This window comes from Pseudopipra pipra, chromosome 15 (assembly GCF_036250125.1).
Source record: "Pseudopipra pipra isolate bDixPip1 chromosome 15, bDixPip1.hap1, whole genome shotgun sequence".
Lineage (NCBI taxonomy): Eukaryota > Metazoa > Chordata > Aves > Passeriformes > Pipridae > Pseudopipra > Pseudopipra pipra.
This window is the reverse complement of record NC_087563.1, coordinates 4,894,054-4,914,836: the sequence shown is the minus strand read 5'-3', so window position 1 is coordinate 4,914,836 and position 20,783 is coordinate 4,894,054. Positions and strand designations below refer to the sequence as shown.

At 47.4% G+C, this 20,783-nt stretch overlaps 1 protein-coding gene across 2 annotated transcripts in view; it reads right to left on the bottom strand.

Annotated features, from left to right (window-relative positions):
- Positions 1-2,904: 2,904 nt before the first annotated feature.
- SLIT3 (slit guidance ligand 3) overlaps positions 2,905-20,783 on the bottom strand; it is a 474,289-nt gene continuing 456,410 nt past the window's right edge. For both annotated transcript variants that reach the window (XM_064671611.1, XM_064671612.1), the window contains 4 exons: positions 11,791-11,945; positions 9,700-9,985; positions 7,363-7,571; positions 2,905-6,263 (listed from right to left, as the gene is read on the bottom strand). In XM_064671611.1, coding sequence (XP_064527681.1) covers positions 6,025-6,263; positions 7,363-7,571; positions 9,700-9,985; positions 11,791-11,945 — 889 coding nt within the window. In that variant the 3' untranslated portion in view covers positions 2,905-6,024. The remainder of the gene's footprint in view (positions 6,264-7,362; positions 7,572-9,699; positions 9,986-11,790; positions 11,946-20,783) is intronic.

Below are 20,783 nucleotides of genomic sequence, written 5' to 3'. Positions count from 1 at the left end.
CTGTGAGTTTTGAGCACTCACTTCCCTGCTTTCCTCCCTTCCACACACCTCTGAGGTAGGATGTGTACTTTTCCTCGCCAGGTAAGACACAGCAGTTGTAAGAGGTTATTTTTACAGCAAAGGAGTGATCCTTGTGCCGTGGGGACAAGCCTCACAGACAGTCGGAGAAGGCAGTGCCATCCCCAGACTACCTTGAGCATTCCTGTACTTTGAAAGCACAGAAGCCTTGGGAAAGGAGAAGGTCAAGAGATCACGTAGGAACAAGACACAAAGCTATGCAAGTCTCGCAGCAGCTTCTGTTCCTCCTGCTTGTGAGACCACGGGGTGTCCCCCTGCGTCATGGTGTAAGTTTAAGCTTCCTCATACTAATAAGTACTGCTTGTGCTGTGTGTGTGCTCCCTTCCATGCCCGAGGAGTTTCTTGCTGCCTGCAGGGGTCTCTGAGGGTAAATGTGCTCAGAGGAACAGCTGTGCTTTCTTCATAGGCAAGAGATACCATGGGCTGCAGGGTGTGCACCTGGGAGTAGAGCCCTGCTGGATAATAAACAGCAGGCACATGGTGTGTGAGGAAACAGCAGCAGAATTGGGGTAGAAGTAGCAGAGTCAGTTGTTATTCCATAAGCTGCTAGCACAGAAGTAATGGTACCATCAACAGCAGCCTAGTGACACTGCCATCAGGCCACTGTCCTGAGGTTGCCATAGTGCATAGGCAGAAGCTATCCCATATGCCAGCACGTATGGCCATTGTCCTGCTGCCCAGGGATGGTGCTGATGAAGTGTCAGACACCCTCAGATCCCACACACACCCTCCTGGGGCTCAGCTGTGTTGTCTCCTGCTGCTGGTTCATGCAGTTTCCTGGGGCAAACCTCAGGCTCCTGGGCACAGTGACCCCATGCCACTTGTCCCTGCAAGAGGGGACTCCTGTCCTCGTGGGTGAGCAATGCTAGGAAGTTGATAGCACAGGATCAATTAAACCTGAGGAGTTATTATTTAACACTCCCTAGAAAACCCATGTATTGTGCACACGTGGCTCCTGTGAAGATGACTTTGGACTTGTCCAGTTTGAACTATTCCCACGTGTTCTCTCACTGGATCCAGTGGAGAAGAGCTCAGCACCTCCCTTTCCAGGTATCCTCACAGAAAGCTGCCTGAGGTCACCCTGCAGCCTCCCTCTCTCCACAGATACACCAGAGGAGTTTATACTGGACATCAGGACAGAGTTATTTATGGAGAAGGTGGCCAAACCCTGGAACAGGCTTCCTGGAAAGGCAGTCATGCACCAGACCTGGCAGGGTGTGTGAGGCATTTGGAGAACGCCCTCAACAACGGGCTGTGACTCGGTCAGCCCCGAGTCGCTCAGGCAGGGGAGCCAGGTGGTTGTTGTGGGTCCATTTCCACTGAAACATCCCATCCCATCGCGTCCCATCCCATCCCATCGCGTCCCATCCCGTTCCCCGGGCTGGCGGAGCGGCACACGCCGCCCTCCGGCACCACCTGGTGGCGGATCCCGTTCACCTCAGCTGTCCCCGAAAGCTGCAGGGGCACATCCTGGAAAATATCCTGGAAAACATCCCGGAAAACACCCTGGAAAAAAACAACCTAGCTCAGAGCACACACAGAACGATACCGGACTGGCCATCCAGTGATCCAGTCTCACGGTTCGCTTAAGCCGAAGGCATCGGGAGCACCTTGTGCTTGGCAAAACTGAGCCAACCCCGCCCGTCCAGCCCGCTGAACCGCGAGGCTGCCTGGTGTGAGCCGGAGAAGAAATCGGGATGTCACGGAGACCTCAAGTGACAGGACTCGAGAGAACAATGCAAACCCCGCAGCCAACCACCCTGCAAACAGAAATGCCATCTGACCGTCCTCTGCCGACTAGGAAAAACAAAGTTAAAGGAACACGGGATAGGCGACTTTCCCGGCATTGTTTGCTAAAAGGCGGTACCTGGGGCACTGCAGGCAGAAGCACAAACGGGAGCATTATATCCCGAGGCTGCAGTTGCCCGAGTGCGTCCTGAGGGACCCACGTGCTGCAAAGCCACAAGCAATACCTGTTGTGCAAACCAGTGCAGCCGCTACCCAGAAATTTTTGAGCACTTCCCTGCTAGCTTTTTTAGTGGGCTCAGCTGGGTTTGCTTTAGGTGAAAATGCTACCATCTGCTACAATTATGTAATTAACCTTCATAGTTCAGACTTAATGATGCTCATTAGGGTTGAGTGTTTTTATTGGCTGAGTGCTGTCACCAGCTTTGCATGGAATTGCAAAGGCAACTCTTAAGGGCCATAGTTTGAAGCATAATTAGCAATACGTGAGTGTTATACAGGGCCATGGGTGAGGGAAGGCAGAGGACTAGGTGGGAGCTTCATTTTATTCCGTGCTAGGGCTGGAATGCAATGAACAGCAGAGGTCTGTTACACCCAGGTCACTAATAATAATAATAATCAGCTACAGCAGTGTGGCAGCAAATTTGGAATATGTGTGTCAGGACATCACAGGATCCCTGTCATCCACTGTTGGCTGTGTGACTTCCATTTCCTCAGCCAACCCTTCTCCAAGTCCAATTCACAAAATTTCTTCATTTATTCTAACATTAGTTAATGAGTGTATTTTTGCTGCAGGTCTTTCTCAAGCAGTTAAAAAAAAAAGTAGCAAATAAAGTATTTAATTTAAGAAAAATGACCAGGATAAAAAACCATGTGGCTTAATTCATCTGTGCCTGTAAGACTCCTGAAAGATTAGACTGATATGCCATAAAAATATGTAACCACTGTTCATGCTACCTTTAACTACAGCCATTCTCTGACTTGATTTGTCCAAGAGGAATGTCTGTAGCTCCTCACATACTCTTAAAGGTTGGATTCATCACCTCAAATACACATAGAAATAATCTGCATCACAAGGCGTTACAATCTTCCATAACCCAACAATTTATTTAAACTTACATCACAATGAGAATCTAATAATAAAATACATCAGTTCACACCAGTCTGCATTGCCATTTTTTAAGGGTAAGCATCTTTCTTCACTTTATATTAAAACTTTACAGAGGTAAAAACTACTGCGTTGTACCCGCAGCTCTTGAAATCTGTTGTAACATTAGGCAGGTTACAGAGGAACTTTCAGAGCTAATTACACTTCAGTTAACCTCACATATTTGGCACATCTGAATGCTTTTTATTTTCTTCTTAACATAAAATAATTCTATAGCAAGTCAGAGAATCATGGACATAAAGCATCACTATCCAATGGCAAGTGCTGCCTAAAAGCATACAAAAATTGCATCATTTGGTTACAAAATAGATAATTCTTAGTTCTTTATCCCAACTCTTAACACTGAAGTGCCGTGACAGAAAAGGGCCAGGAACAGGGCCTTGCTGAGTTGTTGCTGGTCCCTTTGCTGCAAGGCTTTAAGTAAATCCCAGAGTGATGTGTTAACAAGATGTTGATGGCTTTTGCCTTGCCAGGTCATTCCTTTCAAAGCACCCTCCAGCAGGTTCGAGGCCACCAGTAAATGTCACCCTCCTTCTCACACGTGTTGCTGCTGCAGGGACAAAGTGAACATAGGTTTGGGCAGTGCTCAAGAGGGCTTGTTTCTGTAAGCCTTGGCAGTCTGGTGGCTACAAACTGAAGAGCTAGGTCAGCCACTGCTCAGTCTGGATTTCCTCTGCCTGGCACCACAGTAGCTCTTTCTTTAGAATGTTTTAAGCAGGAATGAAACATTAATGGTAGTGGTGTGCCTGGCACATATTTTCACAAGTGGTTGCAGTTACTCTGCGTAAATTTTTAAAGCCTGTAGGCTGTGGGTTTAGGTGTTTTTTGCTGTACACCACAGACCCCAGCTGCTATGAGCTTCTTATTATATTAAAAATAAAAAGCAGCCCACACCACAATACTTGTAATCAGGGTTAGTTTTTCTCTGGCTCTTGAGCTGTACTGTATCAATCAGAGTTTGGCACATCATGTAGTGATTATGTTTCACTGATTGCCAGCTCCATGTACTGATATTTATTTTGGGAGATGGCTATTGCATTGGTTATGTCCCTTCTGCTCATGTTGCTCATAGCAAAGCAATATGAATGAACTGCTGCAGTTAAGGAGAGACTGACACAGCAGAAGAATAAACATGTTAGAGCTCTCTGGCTGTATAATAGCTAGATGATCTCTGTGCTTTAATGGGAAATAAACATTTGTACTTGTCATGGCAGGGTTGCATTCTGTGCATCTTTCCAAAGCCCAAATCAAAAACAAAGCCCATTTTCTTGATTCAACTTTCCTACTCCTCCTTTGCTGAAGCCCCTAATCTGAAATCCATTTAGTGGGACCAGTGAGCATTCCTAGAAGGACCTTATGGTCTCTGCTCAGAGCCTCTCTCTTAGAGAAAGAAATTGAAGAAAGGACCATAATACTTGCTGTATTAGGGAAAGAAAGAAATGACACAGATAATGGAACAGGTGTTGGTGGGGATGTTTGAAACTTAACAGTAAGAGAAATTTCAAGGTATCCACGGTGCTCTCTGCACGTATGTACTGAGCCTGAAAAGGCAGCCCTGACAAAAACCCTTCAAAAACCAAACTCACTCCCAGAGTCAATTTTTGCCTCACATGCACAGTGAGAATTTATCCCTGCGTTGACTTCCATTTCCTAGTCAGCAGTTGGTCTGAACACAGCTCGAGTGAAGGGGGGTCCTTCGGGAGACAGGAGTGCCGGACACAGAGCGGTGCAGAGGGAGGAGCTCTGGCTGAGCCGGTCGGTCCGCGCTGGATGGGGCTGTGGCACCTCTCCTTGTGCAGAGCAGAGGACGCTGCTGAGGCGGACAGATGTCGGCTGGATACTTCACATGGACATAGTGCAACTTCTGCTCGTTTAAAAAGCTGTGGGAAAGCAGCCATCTGCTCAGGGCCAGAGTGTGGATGAACAGCAGCGACAGCCCAGCTCACACCCATGGCTCAAGTGACAGCGGGAGTAAAAGCTGATACGTTGCAGGTGCGTTTCTGGCACCTGCAGTATTTTCATGCTCTTTACAACCTTTGCAATTTAAAGTGTCAAGGTGTGACAAACTATGTAGCAGTGCATTCCTTATATTTCATATACAAAAAAGGGCTCAAGGCTGGGAGCAAGAAGGCACAAACTTGGGAAATAACATAGCTGAGGAGTTTACACAAAAGTACTGTGTCATTTATTAGGCATCACTTAGCACTTATTTTCACATTTTGCCCCCAAATTACCCAAAGCAACATAAATTTCCCCCGCTTCCTTTTCCCTTCGCACCCTTCTTTTGGATAAAGCTGCCTGTGCTCTATAGATACAGTTGCTCAAGAATATAACGTGAACACAGATAAATACAACATACACAGCAAAAAAATGTATTATAGTACTACAATAGTCAAATAATGTAATCAGCCTCCAGCTACGGCAGTGCCTGTGTGCTCTGGGGAACAAGTTCACGAACAGCAAGCGGGGCCACTGTACAGGAGCAAACCAAGGTTGGCAGTGTTGGGCAGAGCAAGGGGCTGAGGGGAGGCTCTCCGGGTGCCAGAGCAGGCAGATGGCTGCAGTTGGTCTCAGGGATCCACTCGCCTGGGAGACCCAACCAGGAGATTTCTTCAGCCCGTATCAGTTCGGCAGTGGGTCCTTGGAACACCTTTGTGTTTGTTCATTGTGCATACATATAAAGTCACCCCACACTCCTCCTGTTAGGCTATGTTTTCTTTATATATATATATATATATATATATTTATTTTTTTTTACCTTTTAACTTTTGAAATTTTTTTTCTTACAACTGTTAAAAAAGTTTCATGGTAAAAATAGCTCACTATATGATACATATACCCAAAGTGGTGCGATACTTTATATAATAAAAGATGAAAATAGTCACTTTCCATAATAAAAATAAGTTCTATTTTTTGCTTATTTTACAATATACTTAATAATTCTTTTCTTCTTCTTCACTCTGCAAGTAAATAGGTCCCGTTTTGATAGCGCTTCTGAGTCGATTAAAGTGGCAGGAGACTGGAGAATGGCTTTATAAGCATTTTGAGCAGCCGCATTCCACGTGTCTCTCCAGTTCTTCTGTGAAGGTGGAGCCATCCACGCACTGGAAGAAGTATTTCCGCCGTTTGCTCCGGAGGGGGATGCAGCACTGCCCGCTCCCACAGCTGCCACGGCATTCCAGGCGGGGCACTTTGGTGGCAGTGGCACAGGATGTGTAGCCCTGCTGCTTCCTGACTACTTCTCGAATGATGTCTCCTTGGCAGAGATTCTCTGGGGAGACAACAGAGATGTAAAGAAAAAAAAAAAAAAAGAAAAAAGTGGTAACTATTTTGCCAGATATTCCCGAAAACATCAGCAAACAGCCCTGTACTTGTAATGTGATTCAAAAACAGATGGCATGAGAAGGACCCTAATCTTTTACTGCTTTGTACCTGCCATCAACACAGAGCTTGTGTTCCACAAATGTGTAATATCCGGTGCGAGGCCGAGGCCAACAGGCCTGCTGGCTTTGATCAGCAGTTCTGGAAATGCTTTAATGAATGCTGAGTGTTGAATCCTGCAACACTCCTGCAAAGTAGGAGTTAAGTTTTACCATGTCTGCTTCTCAGGAGCAAAGGTCAGCCTGCTCTGCCGGGCACTGGTGGTCTGGGATACCTGAAAATGTCTGTGCTGTTCTGCAGTCACTGTGCGTCAGCCAGACACACTTTGGTGAGGCTGTACATGTGTATAACTTGAAAAATCTGTGGTTCATTCACAGGAAAGGCACAACCTAAATAAAAATAATATAAGCCAGCTCTTTCCTTCTGTACAGTAACAAAAATAAGACAGAAAGGACGAAGTTGAAACTCAGCAAGTTTCCAGAGAGTCTTTTCAGGGCAGGGCAAAGGAGCTGCCCTAGTGGAAAGTCCAGCATGATCTGTGGGATTCCCCAGGAAACCTGCTCAGCTGCATCCAAGGGAGCAAGCCAAGAATCCTTCATGCCACTTCAGGTGAGCAGCACCTCCTTGGTATGCAGGATACTCCTTTCCCAGCACTGCAATTTACTGATCCCTGCTTGCTGAGGGTAAACCTCACAACAACCTCTCCTTTACACATCCTACCAGAATCCCAGGAGCTGCAAACCTTGAGGATTCAGGAGATAGAGAATAAAACCCTTCACTGCACACATTCCCCTTTCCATATTATTGGATAGTAGCCATCTAGTGTTGTGTGGTTCTTTTCTCCTCCCTGTGTTGCTCTGCAGAGACTGGCTTAGCTTCATCTTCTGCTATTTGTCATTTACTCCCAATACAAGTCCCATGGAGGAGAGGTAGAAACAGAGGTGTAAAGTAGGAATGCAGCAGAGTAGCAGCCCTGTGCCCAGTCCTACCTCTGTCACAGAGCTCTCCGCTGTAGTTGGGGTCGCATTCGCAGAAGGGCTCCCCGTGCTCCGAAACTTTACACTGCCCGTGGCTGCATTTCAAAGTCCTGCAGGGATTTGAGGAATTGTTCTTCTTGTCACAGTACATGCCCGTGTAGCCCTCCATGCACTTACAGGTGTAAGCAACGTTGGCTGCCACGCACTTACCGTGCAGACACCTGGAGAGAGAGAAGCATTCAGAGCTGGCCTGTGTTAGACGGGAATGTTCCTTTTCCCAGAAATGACTGGGTTTGGCACTTCTGCCCATTTAATTCCAGGACACTAATCCAAAACCAGCAGTTTAGTGTCAAACACTCTGAAGAACCTGTGAGTTTTCAGTGAATACTGGATGTATTCAGAGAATACATCTAGAATTTGTGAACCTAAGGCATCTCTCTAAAAAGCATTAGGCTTCTCTGTGAGAAGCTCTGGACCAACGCTTGGCATCCACACAAGACAGCTCACACTTACAGCATCAGCACGTGGAACTAAGTGCCAACAATCAAGCTGCATCCCCAGGCTTCCTGAGCAGAATTACTGTACAAATAATATCAGGTGATGAAAACCAGTGTGATAAATGAAGGTGCCAGTAGAAAAGCTATGCACAGACTTATCGGCGGGCAGATGTAGTTGAAGGGTTCCCTGGCTCTTGTGGTTTGCACTGAGCTTTGGCATTTCCAAGGAATACCACAGGGTGGGGTGTTGATCCTTAGCAGGTTCTCTGACACCATCCCCACTTCTGGGGCAGGGGCTTGAAATGGGCTGAAAACAGGGAAGAAGCCAAGGGAAAAGTGCTTGGGGCTTATAAACCTTTGCTATAACAGGTCCTACTTGATATAAACCCACATCTCTCTTATTTTTATTTATTTTCTTTCTAGTACTTTCAAATTGTTCCCTGTTATGTTGAATTCTTCTACATTTAATTTTTAAGCTTTGAACTAAAAAGCACAAATAGTAAAAGCAGTTTCAGTCAGATCAAGACATGCAAAATAATACAGGGACTCACAGTCTATATATAGCAGTATTTTCTGCCCCACTAACCAGAGGTTACCTAATCTTTACAGGTGCATTTCCTCACTGAGATTAACCTGAGTGTTGGAGCAGACATCTGCCTGCAGCACTCTGGGCTCCCCTGGACACACAGGACTTGGCTTTAAGGAGATAGCTCCAAAAAACTGAAGTGACTTCATGAAAGGTGGGACGGTGTGTGAGCATTAGAAATACACACAGCTACTTTCTTTAGCAAGGGGCTACATTCATGATTGCCTCACCCTCCTTGGATTATAAGAGAAACAATCTCTCATCATGTAGACATCTGGAATTCCCTTATTTTTCTCTTGTCCAACCACAACAGCTTTGTTATGAAATGTTACGAAAACATTTGGGTTTTCATACCTTTGGTTTGTAAACTATCAGGTGCTTCTCAACACCTTCCAGAGTTCAGTATTTTGCAGAATTAGACCCAGAAACAAGTCTAAAATGGTACCTCTATGAGGTTAAATTTCTGCCTTTAAGAGAGTGATTATTCACTGTGTCAATTTACCTGTCAAAAGTATGTGCTCGTAAAAAGCCCCTTCCACAAACAGTGCAACCAAAGTAGCTTCTAGAACAAAAGTACTTCCATCTGCTTATGCAACAGCACTGAACTATGCATCCTGCTGCTCTGCACAGGACTGTTTCCTCTGTGCTTGCCATGAGAAAGCCATTCATCCTGTGTTTCTGTTGGAGATGTGGTTATGGAGCCTTTGAACAGTGAATGCTTTACGCTCACACTCCCTTCTCATGCAATGCCACGTTACCCTTTAAACTTGCACTTTAAAGGGGTGTTTGGGAGTGTAATAATTAAGTCAACTATTTGGGAAATATAAAACTGCTCACACTGGAGTGCATAATGGGTTAGTCTGAAGACTGAGTCCAGTGCTGCTGTGAGCAAACCCCTAAAATGTGTACACCTCGTGCTCACAGGCAGCTCTGCTCTGGGTAAGGGGGTCACCTCCTCAGAGTCAAGCCATACCCATTAACAGGAGGTTTTGTATTTTAATGTGTAGAATCACTGCTGAAAGCATGACCTGCAGCATTAACACCTGACCTCCTTCAGACTCATGATGTCCTTTGGAGGGTCAGCAGGCTCAGAACAAGCAGTGGAAATTGAGAGCTGCCACGGGTGCTGACTCACAGCTGTCAATAATTTCACGTGAGAACCCAGCACCTACCAAAAATAGTCAGATGTGGTTTCACAAGATGAACTGTGAAATATGCATTAGCTGTAAAGCTTTTGCCCTCCCATCAGCACTTGTTTGAGCTTACTTGTGGTTAAGACATGGGTCTCCAATTTCCTGGTCACACAGGGGGCCCATCCAGCCCGGGTGACACTCACAAATCACACTCGTTTTCTCCAGGGACCGGCAGATCCCGTGCTTGCAGATGTTACAGGACTTGCAGCCAGGAAGGACTCCCAGTGACTGCTGTGGCAAATCCTTGAAATCCTGCAGCTCGTTGTTGATGCGGACATCGTGGATACATCCATGGAAACCGTTCGGTGTCTTATCTGCACCCTGGCGCAGGGGAGATAGTCCAGTAGAGGTTGGGATCCCTTCAGATAAAAGCAAAAGGGGAAGGTTCACTCACAGTTACAATGATAATACATAAATGGCAACTGGTAACGTTTCTTTTGTCACGGCCCCTTAAAATCTTTAAAGAATTAATTTGCATAGGACCTGTGTAAGGTTGCACAGAATTTGTTATCCATAAGTAATGCCACTTCTAAAGATGGTCTTAAAACTAACCCAGCATCTTTGTTTAACTGTGTGTTAGGAGGGAAGTTGCTAGACCAGGTCATGTAGTTGGGGAGATGGACAAAATTGGGGGCACATGGATGCTCTGTGTTAACATTTACTGTAGTTTAGGAACAATTGCTCTGAGGTAATTTAATCAATTACTTTAACTAAACCACCTGCAGTGGAAGGGCAGCTGGCATCCATGGGAATGCTGCACATGGAGAGTTGGCACATGAAGAACAGTGAGGGTTTAGAAAGAAGCAAGAAGAATTTCAATAGGCAACAAAAAAGTCTCCACTGAGCCCATGGCTTCCAATAGTCCTTCATTCCAGGTCTCAGGTTTGTCCTGAGAATTGTTTTGTAGGTAACTTTTGAGAATTGGTATCAATCCACTGTGCTCATCCATTAACAAAACTTTTCCATGTGATTATTTCCCAAGCTCCCTGTGTAAAAATTGCTGCAGGGTTGGTATCTTTTATGCTGTGCTAGAGGAAGAAAATGCGATGGTCTCTGCACCAGCAGATTATCTTTGATGCACAGTGCTCTTTAATAGCCTGTGACATTCTTAATAGGAGCCAATTATAAAATTTCAGCTCTGTACAAAGCAAGATTAGCCAGTTTTCTGTTTTACAAGGGCAATGTTCAGAGTTCTTTTAGAAAAATGTTATTAAAGGGAATTATTTACAAAAGGCTTGACCAGCACCAAATGAAGTTGGTAAGAGTTTCTACTATTGGCTTCAATGATCTCATTAGAAAAAGCCCAAAGACTTTCTGAGTCTTATTATTCTGCTGACTGAAAATTCAAGAACTCTGTGTCACTGAAAGAGATTTCAACATTCAGTCCAGAATAGAGCTAGGGGGGTTCTGGCAAAAACAAATCCACTGGGCAGAGACCAGCCTTTGTTCTGTCTCTCATAACCAGACACCTAATCAGTGGGATAGTCATTATTCTGGGCATCTGTTCCCCACCCCACTTGGCTGCTCCTTCCCCCCAAATTCAGTATTTAATGTGAAAAAACTCCTTCACTGAAGTTTGGTCAATTCTAATACCGCTCCAATACTGAAGCTCTGGCTTTAGTTTCCAGTGAGAAAACTATTAACCAAGACATTCTTAGTCAGCTTGTGTTTTAATATGTTATTTAATCACACATCCCCTTCCCCCCAGTTTTCAGACCCCTATAAAATTTCCAGCAGAAATACTGCTTGGTTATGGTATATTTAAACCTACTGACTAATGATTTCCTTTTCTGCTGTGATTGTGATACTTCCACTGTGTTCTTCAGCCACAACACCTTGGTGCCAGCCAGTTCTGAAAGCTTCAGAAATGACAAGTGGACTGTTCCTGCCATGACTGTGTGACACAGAACCTGCCTGTGCTGAGTTAACTGCCTGTACTGGCCCTGTGGTGGGTGCCAGGGGGCTGTGGAGCACAAAGCACAGCAGCAGAGGTGGTGTTTCCAGGCTCTCTGTTCAGGGAACCAACCGCTGGCTGAGGGGAAAGACAAACTAGTAGTGCCCTCACTCCCACCCCCTGCCCTGGAGACCCCTCTCCATGGGATGGAAGATGGTTTGCTTCTGAGAAAACATGTTAAAATCTCAAGTCCAGAGTAACTCACAGTACCTCCAATGTAGAGGGGTGTGTTGAGGCTGACAGAAGACTGTTTCTGGAGTTTTCCCAGACTCTTGGGAGCCCCCTTGTCCACCACCAGGTTCAGAGTTTGGTTCAGCATCACGAGTTCCACACTGTGAAACTGCCCATCATTTACTGTTTCCACACTAAAAGGAAGAGCAAAGAAGAGAATTAGAAGATGAGCAAGGAACAGCCTCTTCTTCTGTGACATCCTGTGTCCAAGCATATCTTGCACAGCACAGCTCCACTCGATGCTCCTTTACAGTCACCATGCTCTCAACATTTCCTCCAGGTACACACTGACAAGCTGCTGATGCCTGTGCAGGCAGTACTAACACATGTGATGCTTGAGAAAACAGCTAATCAGGACAGGAGCTACTGGAGTTGTGTTTCCCAGGGCAGAAAAGCAATGGGGAGTTACACAGCATACTGGCTTCGGTGACAGAGCTACCTAAAAATCCCCTTCTGTGCTCTCGGCCACAGCTTCCTGCCCCTCTGTCCCACTGCCTGGGGGACCCATGCTACAGGCCAGATCACTGAAATGATTGCTTCTTGGATGGTCAGTTTAAACTCAAATTATTTCACAGGGGCAGGGAGGGACTGCAGTCTGGGTAAGACAGCAGGGGCCTCTTGAAACCAGCATTTCCTCACAGCAGAAGTGGCTTATAACTATGTACTAAGGAGTAAGGACAGGCTGAGTTTCTTCAAGCTACAGAAGGAATTCAGGAGTGTCTGGCTTATAAATGACCAGGGTGCCTTGTTCAATACCAGACAGCAATACCTGAACACAAGGAAAACTGACAGCTCTTTGGGAGACATTTAGGTGTAGATCAAGTCTTGAGAATAAGACAGCAGGAATTAGGGGGAGGGGAGACAGGGAGAAGGCAGCCACGTGAGCAGACAAGTTATTAAAAGCACCCTGTATTTATTGCTCATGTGTTTTCAACACTGATTTTTCAGATGCATGAAGCCTGCAGTGACTTAGATAACTCGACAGCTCTTTCACAGAACCACAGAATCAATTAGGTTGGCAAAGACCTCTGAGATCATCGAGTCCAACATATGATGGAACACCACCTTGTCAACTAGACCGTGGCAACATGGAGGTTCTGGTACGTATGGATAAAGACAGAACACACCAACTGTGGGATTTGGGTATCCTGAGATACTGCTTAGACAACAGCCTGGATGTGGAATTGCTGCACAGGTGGTAATCACCACATTACAGTGTAAAAGGTTAGTTTTAAGAACGGGTTTCTGCTCGTTCAAATGGCCCACAAGCTCAGCATCCTCTCTCAGTAAGTTACAAAGTCACAGGTCAGATTCCTTTCAGGTGTTTTGCAAAGCTGCAATGTCCATGTCTCTGAGCTATTTACCCACACCTTCTTCACTGTCAGTGGATAGACACATGCATCTCTAAGGATGAATCACCTTTTAGATGTGTCCACCTCTCAACCTAGAATACATGCTGCCCCTCTTTAATGCCCAGTCTGGCATAGCTGCTGTGTAAAGCTATTGTAGCAAGGAAATCTTGACTTCAGAAACATATTACATGCCTTGGAGATTACCAGAATTCAGTCGTTGCTGGAAGAAGTTTCATTTTTATAGTGTTTTATGGTAGACCTGACATAACCAATTATAGTTGAGCAATGTCAGGCAGCAAGTCAGCACTGCAGGCATTTCTGAGGATGTGCAGTTTAAGAAGAACACACTGCTGATTCAGAACTGAGCTAATGTGTCCCTGCAGTGCTGCTCACCCCACAGGTTTTTGGGATGAATCATGAACACATATGCCTTTAAGAGTTTACCTAAGGTTACACAGGTTGTAAGGTGACAGCAGTACATGAGCACTTTCACAGTGTGGCTTTACATAAACAAGAGGTTAGTTCTGCCACAGAAAAGCTCCTGAGAAAGCTCTGCTAGCTGAACTGCTCATTCCTGACCTCCAGGAAAGTTCTGGGCTGCAGCTGCTGCCCATGCTCAGGATGGTGAGAGAGCCCTGGGGAGAACTCAAGAACCTGGAGCTAGCAGTACCCTTTGAAGTGTTTTAAAGAAAAAACTTAAAGGCTTGACATTGCACAGAAATGCAGATCCAGTAGATCCAGGAGACAGTCTGGCTCAGAATAGTTGTAGCAGGGCCCTGGCAAGGGCAGTGAGTTGTGTGGGCTGGGGTGAGACGTGTAGGATGTATTTCAGACTCATTGCCAAAGGTGCTGCAGCGTGTGCCCCTCAGAAGAGCAACCCTGTCCTCACTGTAGCCAAGTCACTGAATAGGGGCCACACCTCCAGCAGGCTATTGTGTGGACTGACAACTCAAATAAGTTTGAAAACAGCTGGTCTAAGCTTTCTGTTTAGATACTCTGGAATTCTGCTAAGTATCTGCTGCATTACAAGGAACAGCTGTGCTACGGCAACGCCGACTGGGTGATCCCTGTGTGCTCCCTGCTTATCTCACTGCTGCCTTGCAATGCCTGATTCCCGGGGGGGAAGCACTTGGACTTCCAGCTGAAAGGTGAGAGATAAATGGAAATGCACATTTGTAATTGTTAGTCTGTGCAGAAGTGCCAATGAAGGGAAGAAGCAGAGCCAAAGCCCATGGGCTGTGAGAGCTGAGCACTGCGGAGGTGGGAGGGATGGCTGTAGGACAGGGAGCCCTTCCCCAGTGGGATCAATAGCTGGAGCTAACACACAAACCACACAGTTATCTGCAGAAGGCCAAGCTATGGCCATTTGTCAGAGGACAACATTATCACATCTGGCAGGGCTGGCTCTTCCCAGGGCCAGGATTTCACAGGCATTCATCACCTACTTCTCCACAGGGTGTGCTTTTTCCAGATTATGCCTTGACTAGCAGGAAAACAAAAGTCTGTGAGTCCTGGCAATGGAAGCAGCCACCCCACACGGTGCTTCTGCCTTTCAGCATACCCAGAGCTGATATTTTTGCTGTAGAGGGAGTGAGAGGTCCCAGTCTGCAGGTACACGTGGAAGAGCATTACTCTATTCTGACCCTTTCACTTTTTAACTCTGAATTAAAATACTCAGTGCCTGGACTTAGAGAAACAAAGTAACTCATAGGCATCACCCAACACTGCAGTTTTGTTAAGCAGATAAAGTCAGAACGGTCGAAGTGCTCATTTGCTGTTTGAGAAGACACAGAGATATGATAAAAAAGCTGTATGTAGACAGCCAGGATGGCAGGAAATCCCCAGGCAGCAGAGACTTGTGTGAGAGCACTTAATGCTGCTGCTGCTGACGGACAGGGGTTCAGACGCCTTTGGATCTTAAGAGATGGAGACAAGAGTGGGGGGAGAGACCAGTGGTGAGAGAAATGCTACATGAACTCTCCTCTGAGCCTCATCTGGGCCTTGAGGAGCCCCGGCAATGGTCGGAGACAGCTGGAGACAGTGGCTTGGCCGGGGATGAAGGGCGGGCGGCCGCTGAGCAGCGCAGTGAGCACCGCTCGGCTCCTCCTCAGCGGCCCCTGCCCTGTCAGGGGTTCGTTAAAACCTCAGTCGAACTCTCCCTGGGGATCGAGTGCTCTCACAGGGCTATTCCTGCTGGGATGGCAGGAGCCATCCGCGGGATGGAGATACCTGCCCCGGCTCGGGGTTCCGGGAATGCGGGGCTCCCACAGGGAATGCGGGTGCGGGTCGGGAATGCCGAGTGCGTACAGGGAATGTGGGGCTCGGGGCCAGGAATAAGGGGGTGCGGGGCCGGGAATGCCGGGGCTCGGGCAGGGAAAGCGGGGCCGGGAATGCCGGGGCTCGGGCAGGGAAAGCGGGGCCGGGAATGCCGGGGCTCGGGCAGGGAAAGCGGGGCCGGGAATGCCGGGGCTCGGGCAGGAGGGAACGCGGGGCGCAGCAGCGGCGGTTGCGGTACCGGCGGCGGGTCAGCAGAGGGCGCCGGGACACCGCCGAGCGCAGCGACCGCTCCGCCGACACCGACACCCCGCACACCCCACGGACACCGACACCGACACCGACACCCCGCACACGCCACGGACACCGACACCGACACCCCGCACACCCCACGGACACCGACACCCCGCACACCCCACGGACACCGACACCGACACCCCGCACACCCCACGGACACCCGGACACCGACACCCCGCACACCTCACGGACACCGACACCCCGCACACCCCACGGACACCGACACCGACACCCCGCACATCCCACGGACACCGACACCGACACCCCGCACACCCCACGGACACCGACACCGACACCCCGCACACCCCGCGGACACCGACACCGACACCCCGCACACCCCACGGACACCGACACCCCTCGAACAGCGACACCGACACCCCACGGACACCGACACCCCGACACCCCACGGACACCGACACCCCGACACCCCACGGACACCGACACCCCGCGCCGCCCCTTCTGCCGGGGCTTCATGGTCAAATCACAGTCCCATGTGTGAGCAAACCCCGGGAGAGGGGAAAAGGAGCGGCGGGAAGAGCCAAAGGGCCGCTGGCTCTGCACCGGCCGCCTCCCCCGCTGCGCCAAGGATGTCCCGCTCCCGCACCTTTCCAAGGCGTTAATACGGACGGGAATTTTTAGCTGGCTTCCAGCTGGAGCATTTTTGGGGCCAACGCCGTTGGATATCATATAGTTTACGGTATACCCTTGCTGAAAAAAAAAAGGGAGGGATTATGTTTGGAGAGTAAACGCTTGGAAATGTAAGCAAGGATTTTCAGGAATTTAATGGTTAAACTTGCTAAAAAGTAAGCAGTAAAAGGAGTCAAAAGTTTCATACAACACAGAAGGACTCCTCAGGACCCAGGGGTGTGCTCAGCCCAAGGTGAGGACCCACCTTGTCAGCATCTCACCCACTGTGATCAGTCCCTGCAGCACCTTCACTGCAGTCGTGTCACAAACTGGATGCTGAGAAACCATCTCAGTTCCTTTCCAAGTGGAATCACTTCTGGTCCCTTAAAGCCTCTATCTTAAGGGAAAGGCAGTGCCTTTGGCACAGCTGGATGCTGGCAGGAGGGTTTGTGTAGCTCAGCAGTGTAGCCAATATGTCCCAGTTGGAGCTGGCTGCTCTGGGAGCCCCTGGGGGCTGAGGAGGGGGCAGCTGCCAGCCCTCATTGCCCTGTGTCCCCAGCAAAAGGCACTTGCTGCTCCCACAGCAGCCCTCACCTTTCCCTTCTCCACCCCACTCATCTTTCCATAGCCCAGGTTATGTGCCTTGCACAGTCCATCACACTGCTCTCACCGAGGTTACCCTCACTGAGAGCTGGCCACGGCACGTGACCAGATCTGGCCAAAAAAAAAAGAGGAAAACGGGCATGTGAGGAGAGCCCAGCTTCCACAGCTCATGGGAAGGCCCTGGGTCCAGCACCTTCTGTTCTCTCAGAGCTGTCCTCACAGGGAACGGAGGCCACTAGAAAGGGCTCTGTGGAAGAGACATTAAAATTTCACCTGGCAGGGAGCTGGTCTCGCCTGTCAGAGCAACTCCAGCACGATGAGCCAATGGACCCATTGGAGAGGGCACTGCACACAGGCCATGGACATGGCCTCTGCTCTGGGCTTAGACTCCACAGTACCAAGAAATTAAGGGAAAGGGATGGGAATTAAACATAAAACCACAGGGAATATAGGAAAGAACCGATTTCCACTCTCATTTTTGAACTACTTCTCTTCTCCTTCCTATATTTTCTTTCCCCGTTACTCCAGCCCCAAGCACACACAGATGTTTTAAACACTGACTCCCCTTCCTCTAATACCCATGAGAGATTGAGAGCTGAGCCACTATAAATATGCCAGTGAACAGAAATGCATTAAAGGATTAAAGCATTCAATTGGAACTTGTAAAATTTGGACTTTGGGGTCAGTTTTTTTCTTCACTGACAAATAATATACCTTTAGTGTAGACAGCAGAGAACAGCAGGGCAGAGGAGTCAAAAACAAAAATAGCTTTAAGTATCACAGCAAACCATGTCACTGAAGAAATGTATAACCATCAATTATGCAAATGAGAACATCAATTCATTAGCTACAGTCTCCAGATTTCCCTGACCTCTGTCTTAATGGGGACACGCCTCATTTGATGCACAGAACAAAGGAAACACAAAGATGATAAGAGACTGGGGAGTGAAGGCCATGGGGAACACTGAATTTAGATAATCTTTGAGAACATTCAGAGTAGAGGGAATAAACAAAAATATATGTCCAAAAGAGCTTAAGGAGCTCACAGCACATGGGAGGAGCAGGCACCAGAGAAGAGGTACCAAAATCAAGAAACACAAGGTGAGAGCTGCAGGGAACCACAGTGAGGTTTCAGTTTTGGAGCTTTGAAACTCAAACTGTGCCAGGCTGACTGCAGGTATCAGCAGTGATGGGTTTTCACCTTTCCAAGCTACACTTACCTCCCACCCTTAGTTCCAGCTACAATCAGTCCTTGGCCTAAAATAGATTTAAACTTCTCCATGGCAACAAAGGCAAAATCATAATTGGAGTGGTGTTTGTGTTACCTCTACAATAACACATCACTTCAAGCACTATCATCTTCAGAAGCTGAATAAAAACCACATGTTGAGAAAAAAAGTATGAAAAATGCTAATGAAACACAGGACTAGGGAAATAAGAGGTGAAAGGGATATTAAAGCACTCAAATTCACTTTCAGCTTGAAATTAACTCTTTTGTTATGTTCAATCCTGTTTTACATGGCTTGAGTGTTAGGTCTTCTAGGCTGAGGGCATTTGGACATTCAGATTCTTTTGCTTGATACCTCCATTTTAATTTGCTTGATTTTATACCTTTTCTCCTGCTCTGTAGACCACCCAAATAAACCATCTTTCTCTTCTTGGTGTTTACAGCCCTTGAACACTGGCAGCTGATTACCCTATCTCCCTTAATGATCGTTTGGCCAGGCCGTGCATATCTAATTTCCAGTCATAATTCAATTCCTGCAGCACCCCTGCCAGCAGTGAAAGTCATTGTATTACAGACCTTCTAAGGGAAAAGCAGGGACCTTTTTTTACACCCCTGCAACATGCAATTAACACAATCCTGACCCCTTTCCCTAGGTGATTCATAAAAGGGTCAGGCCACGGCACTGCTTGTTTGCAGTGAACTCTCACAGTGTCCATGGCCTGGGTGAGAGGTTCCCACACCTCCCTCCAGCCCCTCTGCTGGGAGCTGAAGCTGCTGGATACTTCATTCTGTAATGGCAGTAAAAATAGCTTGAATGCACTCCTGGAGTCCTGGGCCTCTCCTGAGTGACAGATCACAGTGTTGTTCCCTTCCCACCTTCCCCACTGGGATGTGTTGGCCCATCACACACAGCATTGTAGGGTGGTGCCACGAGCTACTGCATCTCTGTGTCCTTCCTGTAGCAGCCATCATATAAAATAACAAACCCAGCAAACACAGAGTGTAAAACCAATCAGTTAGAGATTCCGTGGTGCTATTGGGTTGTATGAAATCTGTTATCCTTATAAAAATGACACTGCAAAGAGCAGAGAGGAAGGCAGGCCCTGGCACAGCAGCAGGGCAGTGACAGCACCGAGTGCCACATCCTCCCCAGCACTGCACGAGTACAGATGTGTGGACACACCAGGAGAGGCTGTGGCACAGTCCTTGGCTCTGCCAGGACTTGGGGTCACTTTTTAACATCAGTATCAAACTGACACTGATGTTAAAACACTATTGAAAACAGCTCTGCCATTCAACTGGTTACCAAATCACAGGCTCTGATGAGAAAATCCACCGAGTGCCTTCACAGAGTCATTTCATCAGGCAATACTTCACACCATCCATCCCCTTTTCAGCTCTGGGAAATATGGAGGTATCTGCCATCCAGCAGCAGGGAGCAGGGCCACAACATTGAACAACACAATTAACAGGGTGTCCAATCAGAATGGCAGGTTTTATCTGAAAATGGAGGCTAAGCCCCAAGACGCAAAAAAAGCCATGTCTCTTTAGAAACCTGATGCATGGTCAGGAAATGACACAGACATAACCCAAATCCATCTCCTATTTGACAGCTCCAGTAGCAGCTGCCATGCCCACCTTTTCCCTGCAGCAAACACAGAGCTCTGGGTCATTTCCACAGTGGGAAGAAGCACTGAAATAATTGTGCACAGACCCATCCTGCACCTCCACGATCACCCTCAGCACCAGGTCTGCATGTGCTGCTTCTGACAGAGGCTGCACCGATTGGATCCAGAGCCGGGTGCTTGGGATAAATGGGATGTGAATCCATCACACATGGTACACAGCTAAACCTTGTGTTACTCACCATGTTTACAAGAAATTTACAGGCAGAAAATAAACATATTAGCTTGTTACATGTTGTTGTAAGGTGAAAACCTCACGATTCAAGACATGAGCAAGTCATTAGTGCACGAGAAGTCTATTTTGACTGTGGTTAGATTTATTCCATCACTGTGTGTTATGAGAATAATTCATCCCTCCTCAGTATTAACCAACTTTGGCTACGTACTACTAGACCAATGACCTGTGGTATAGCAAGAAAATACCTTTAAAACATATTTGCACACCTTTCTCCAGCCCGGCCTCTGCTGACAGGGGATGTCTGAGTGCAACTTAGACCCAGATTTTGGGTCCTGAAGGAGGAGACCTGGGACTCAGGGAATGTAATTTCTATTTCTGTTACTACCACAGGGCAAGTGGCTTTAGATGAGCTATTCTTAACTTCCTGTACCTGGTACAGATACACCAGCACTGACTCACTTTGTGAAAGGTTTTGCCTTCTTCTGGTAAAACACCTCACTCTAAAACACCCTTCACATGTGTAAGGTTAGACATGGGGCTGTGGGGCTGCACTGCAGTGCTTCTGGGCACTCAGATACTGCACTGCAAAGAATGAGCTGGGCAGGGGTGAGGAGAGAGAAGAGAGATGAGGAACTATCATTCCTGCAAGAGATACTGGAGAGATTTACAAAGAAAAAAAAATTAATTCAGCTTAACAAGATTTTGCCTGCTAAGTCCTCCGGTAGCCT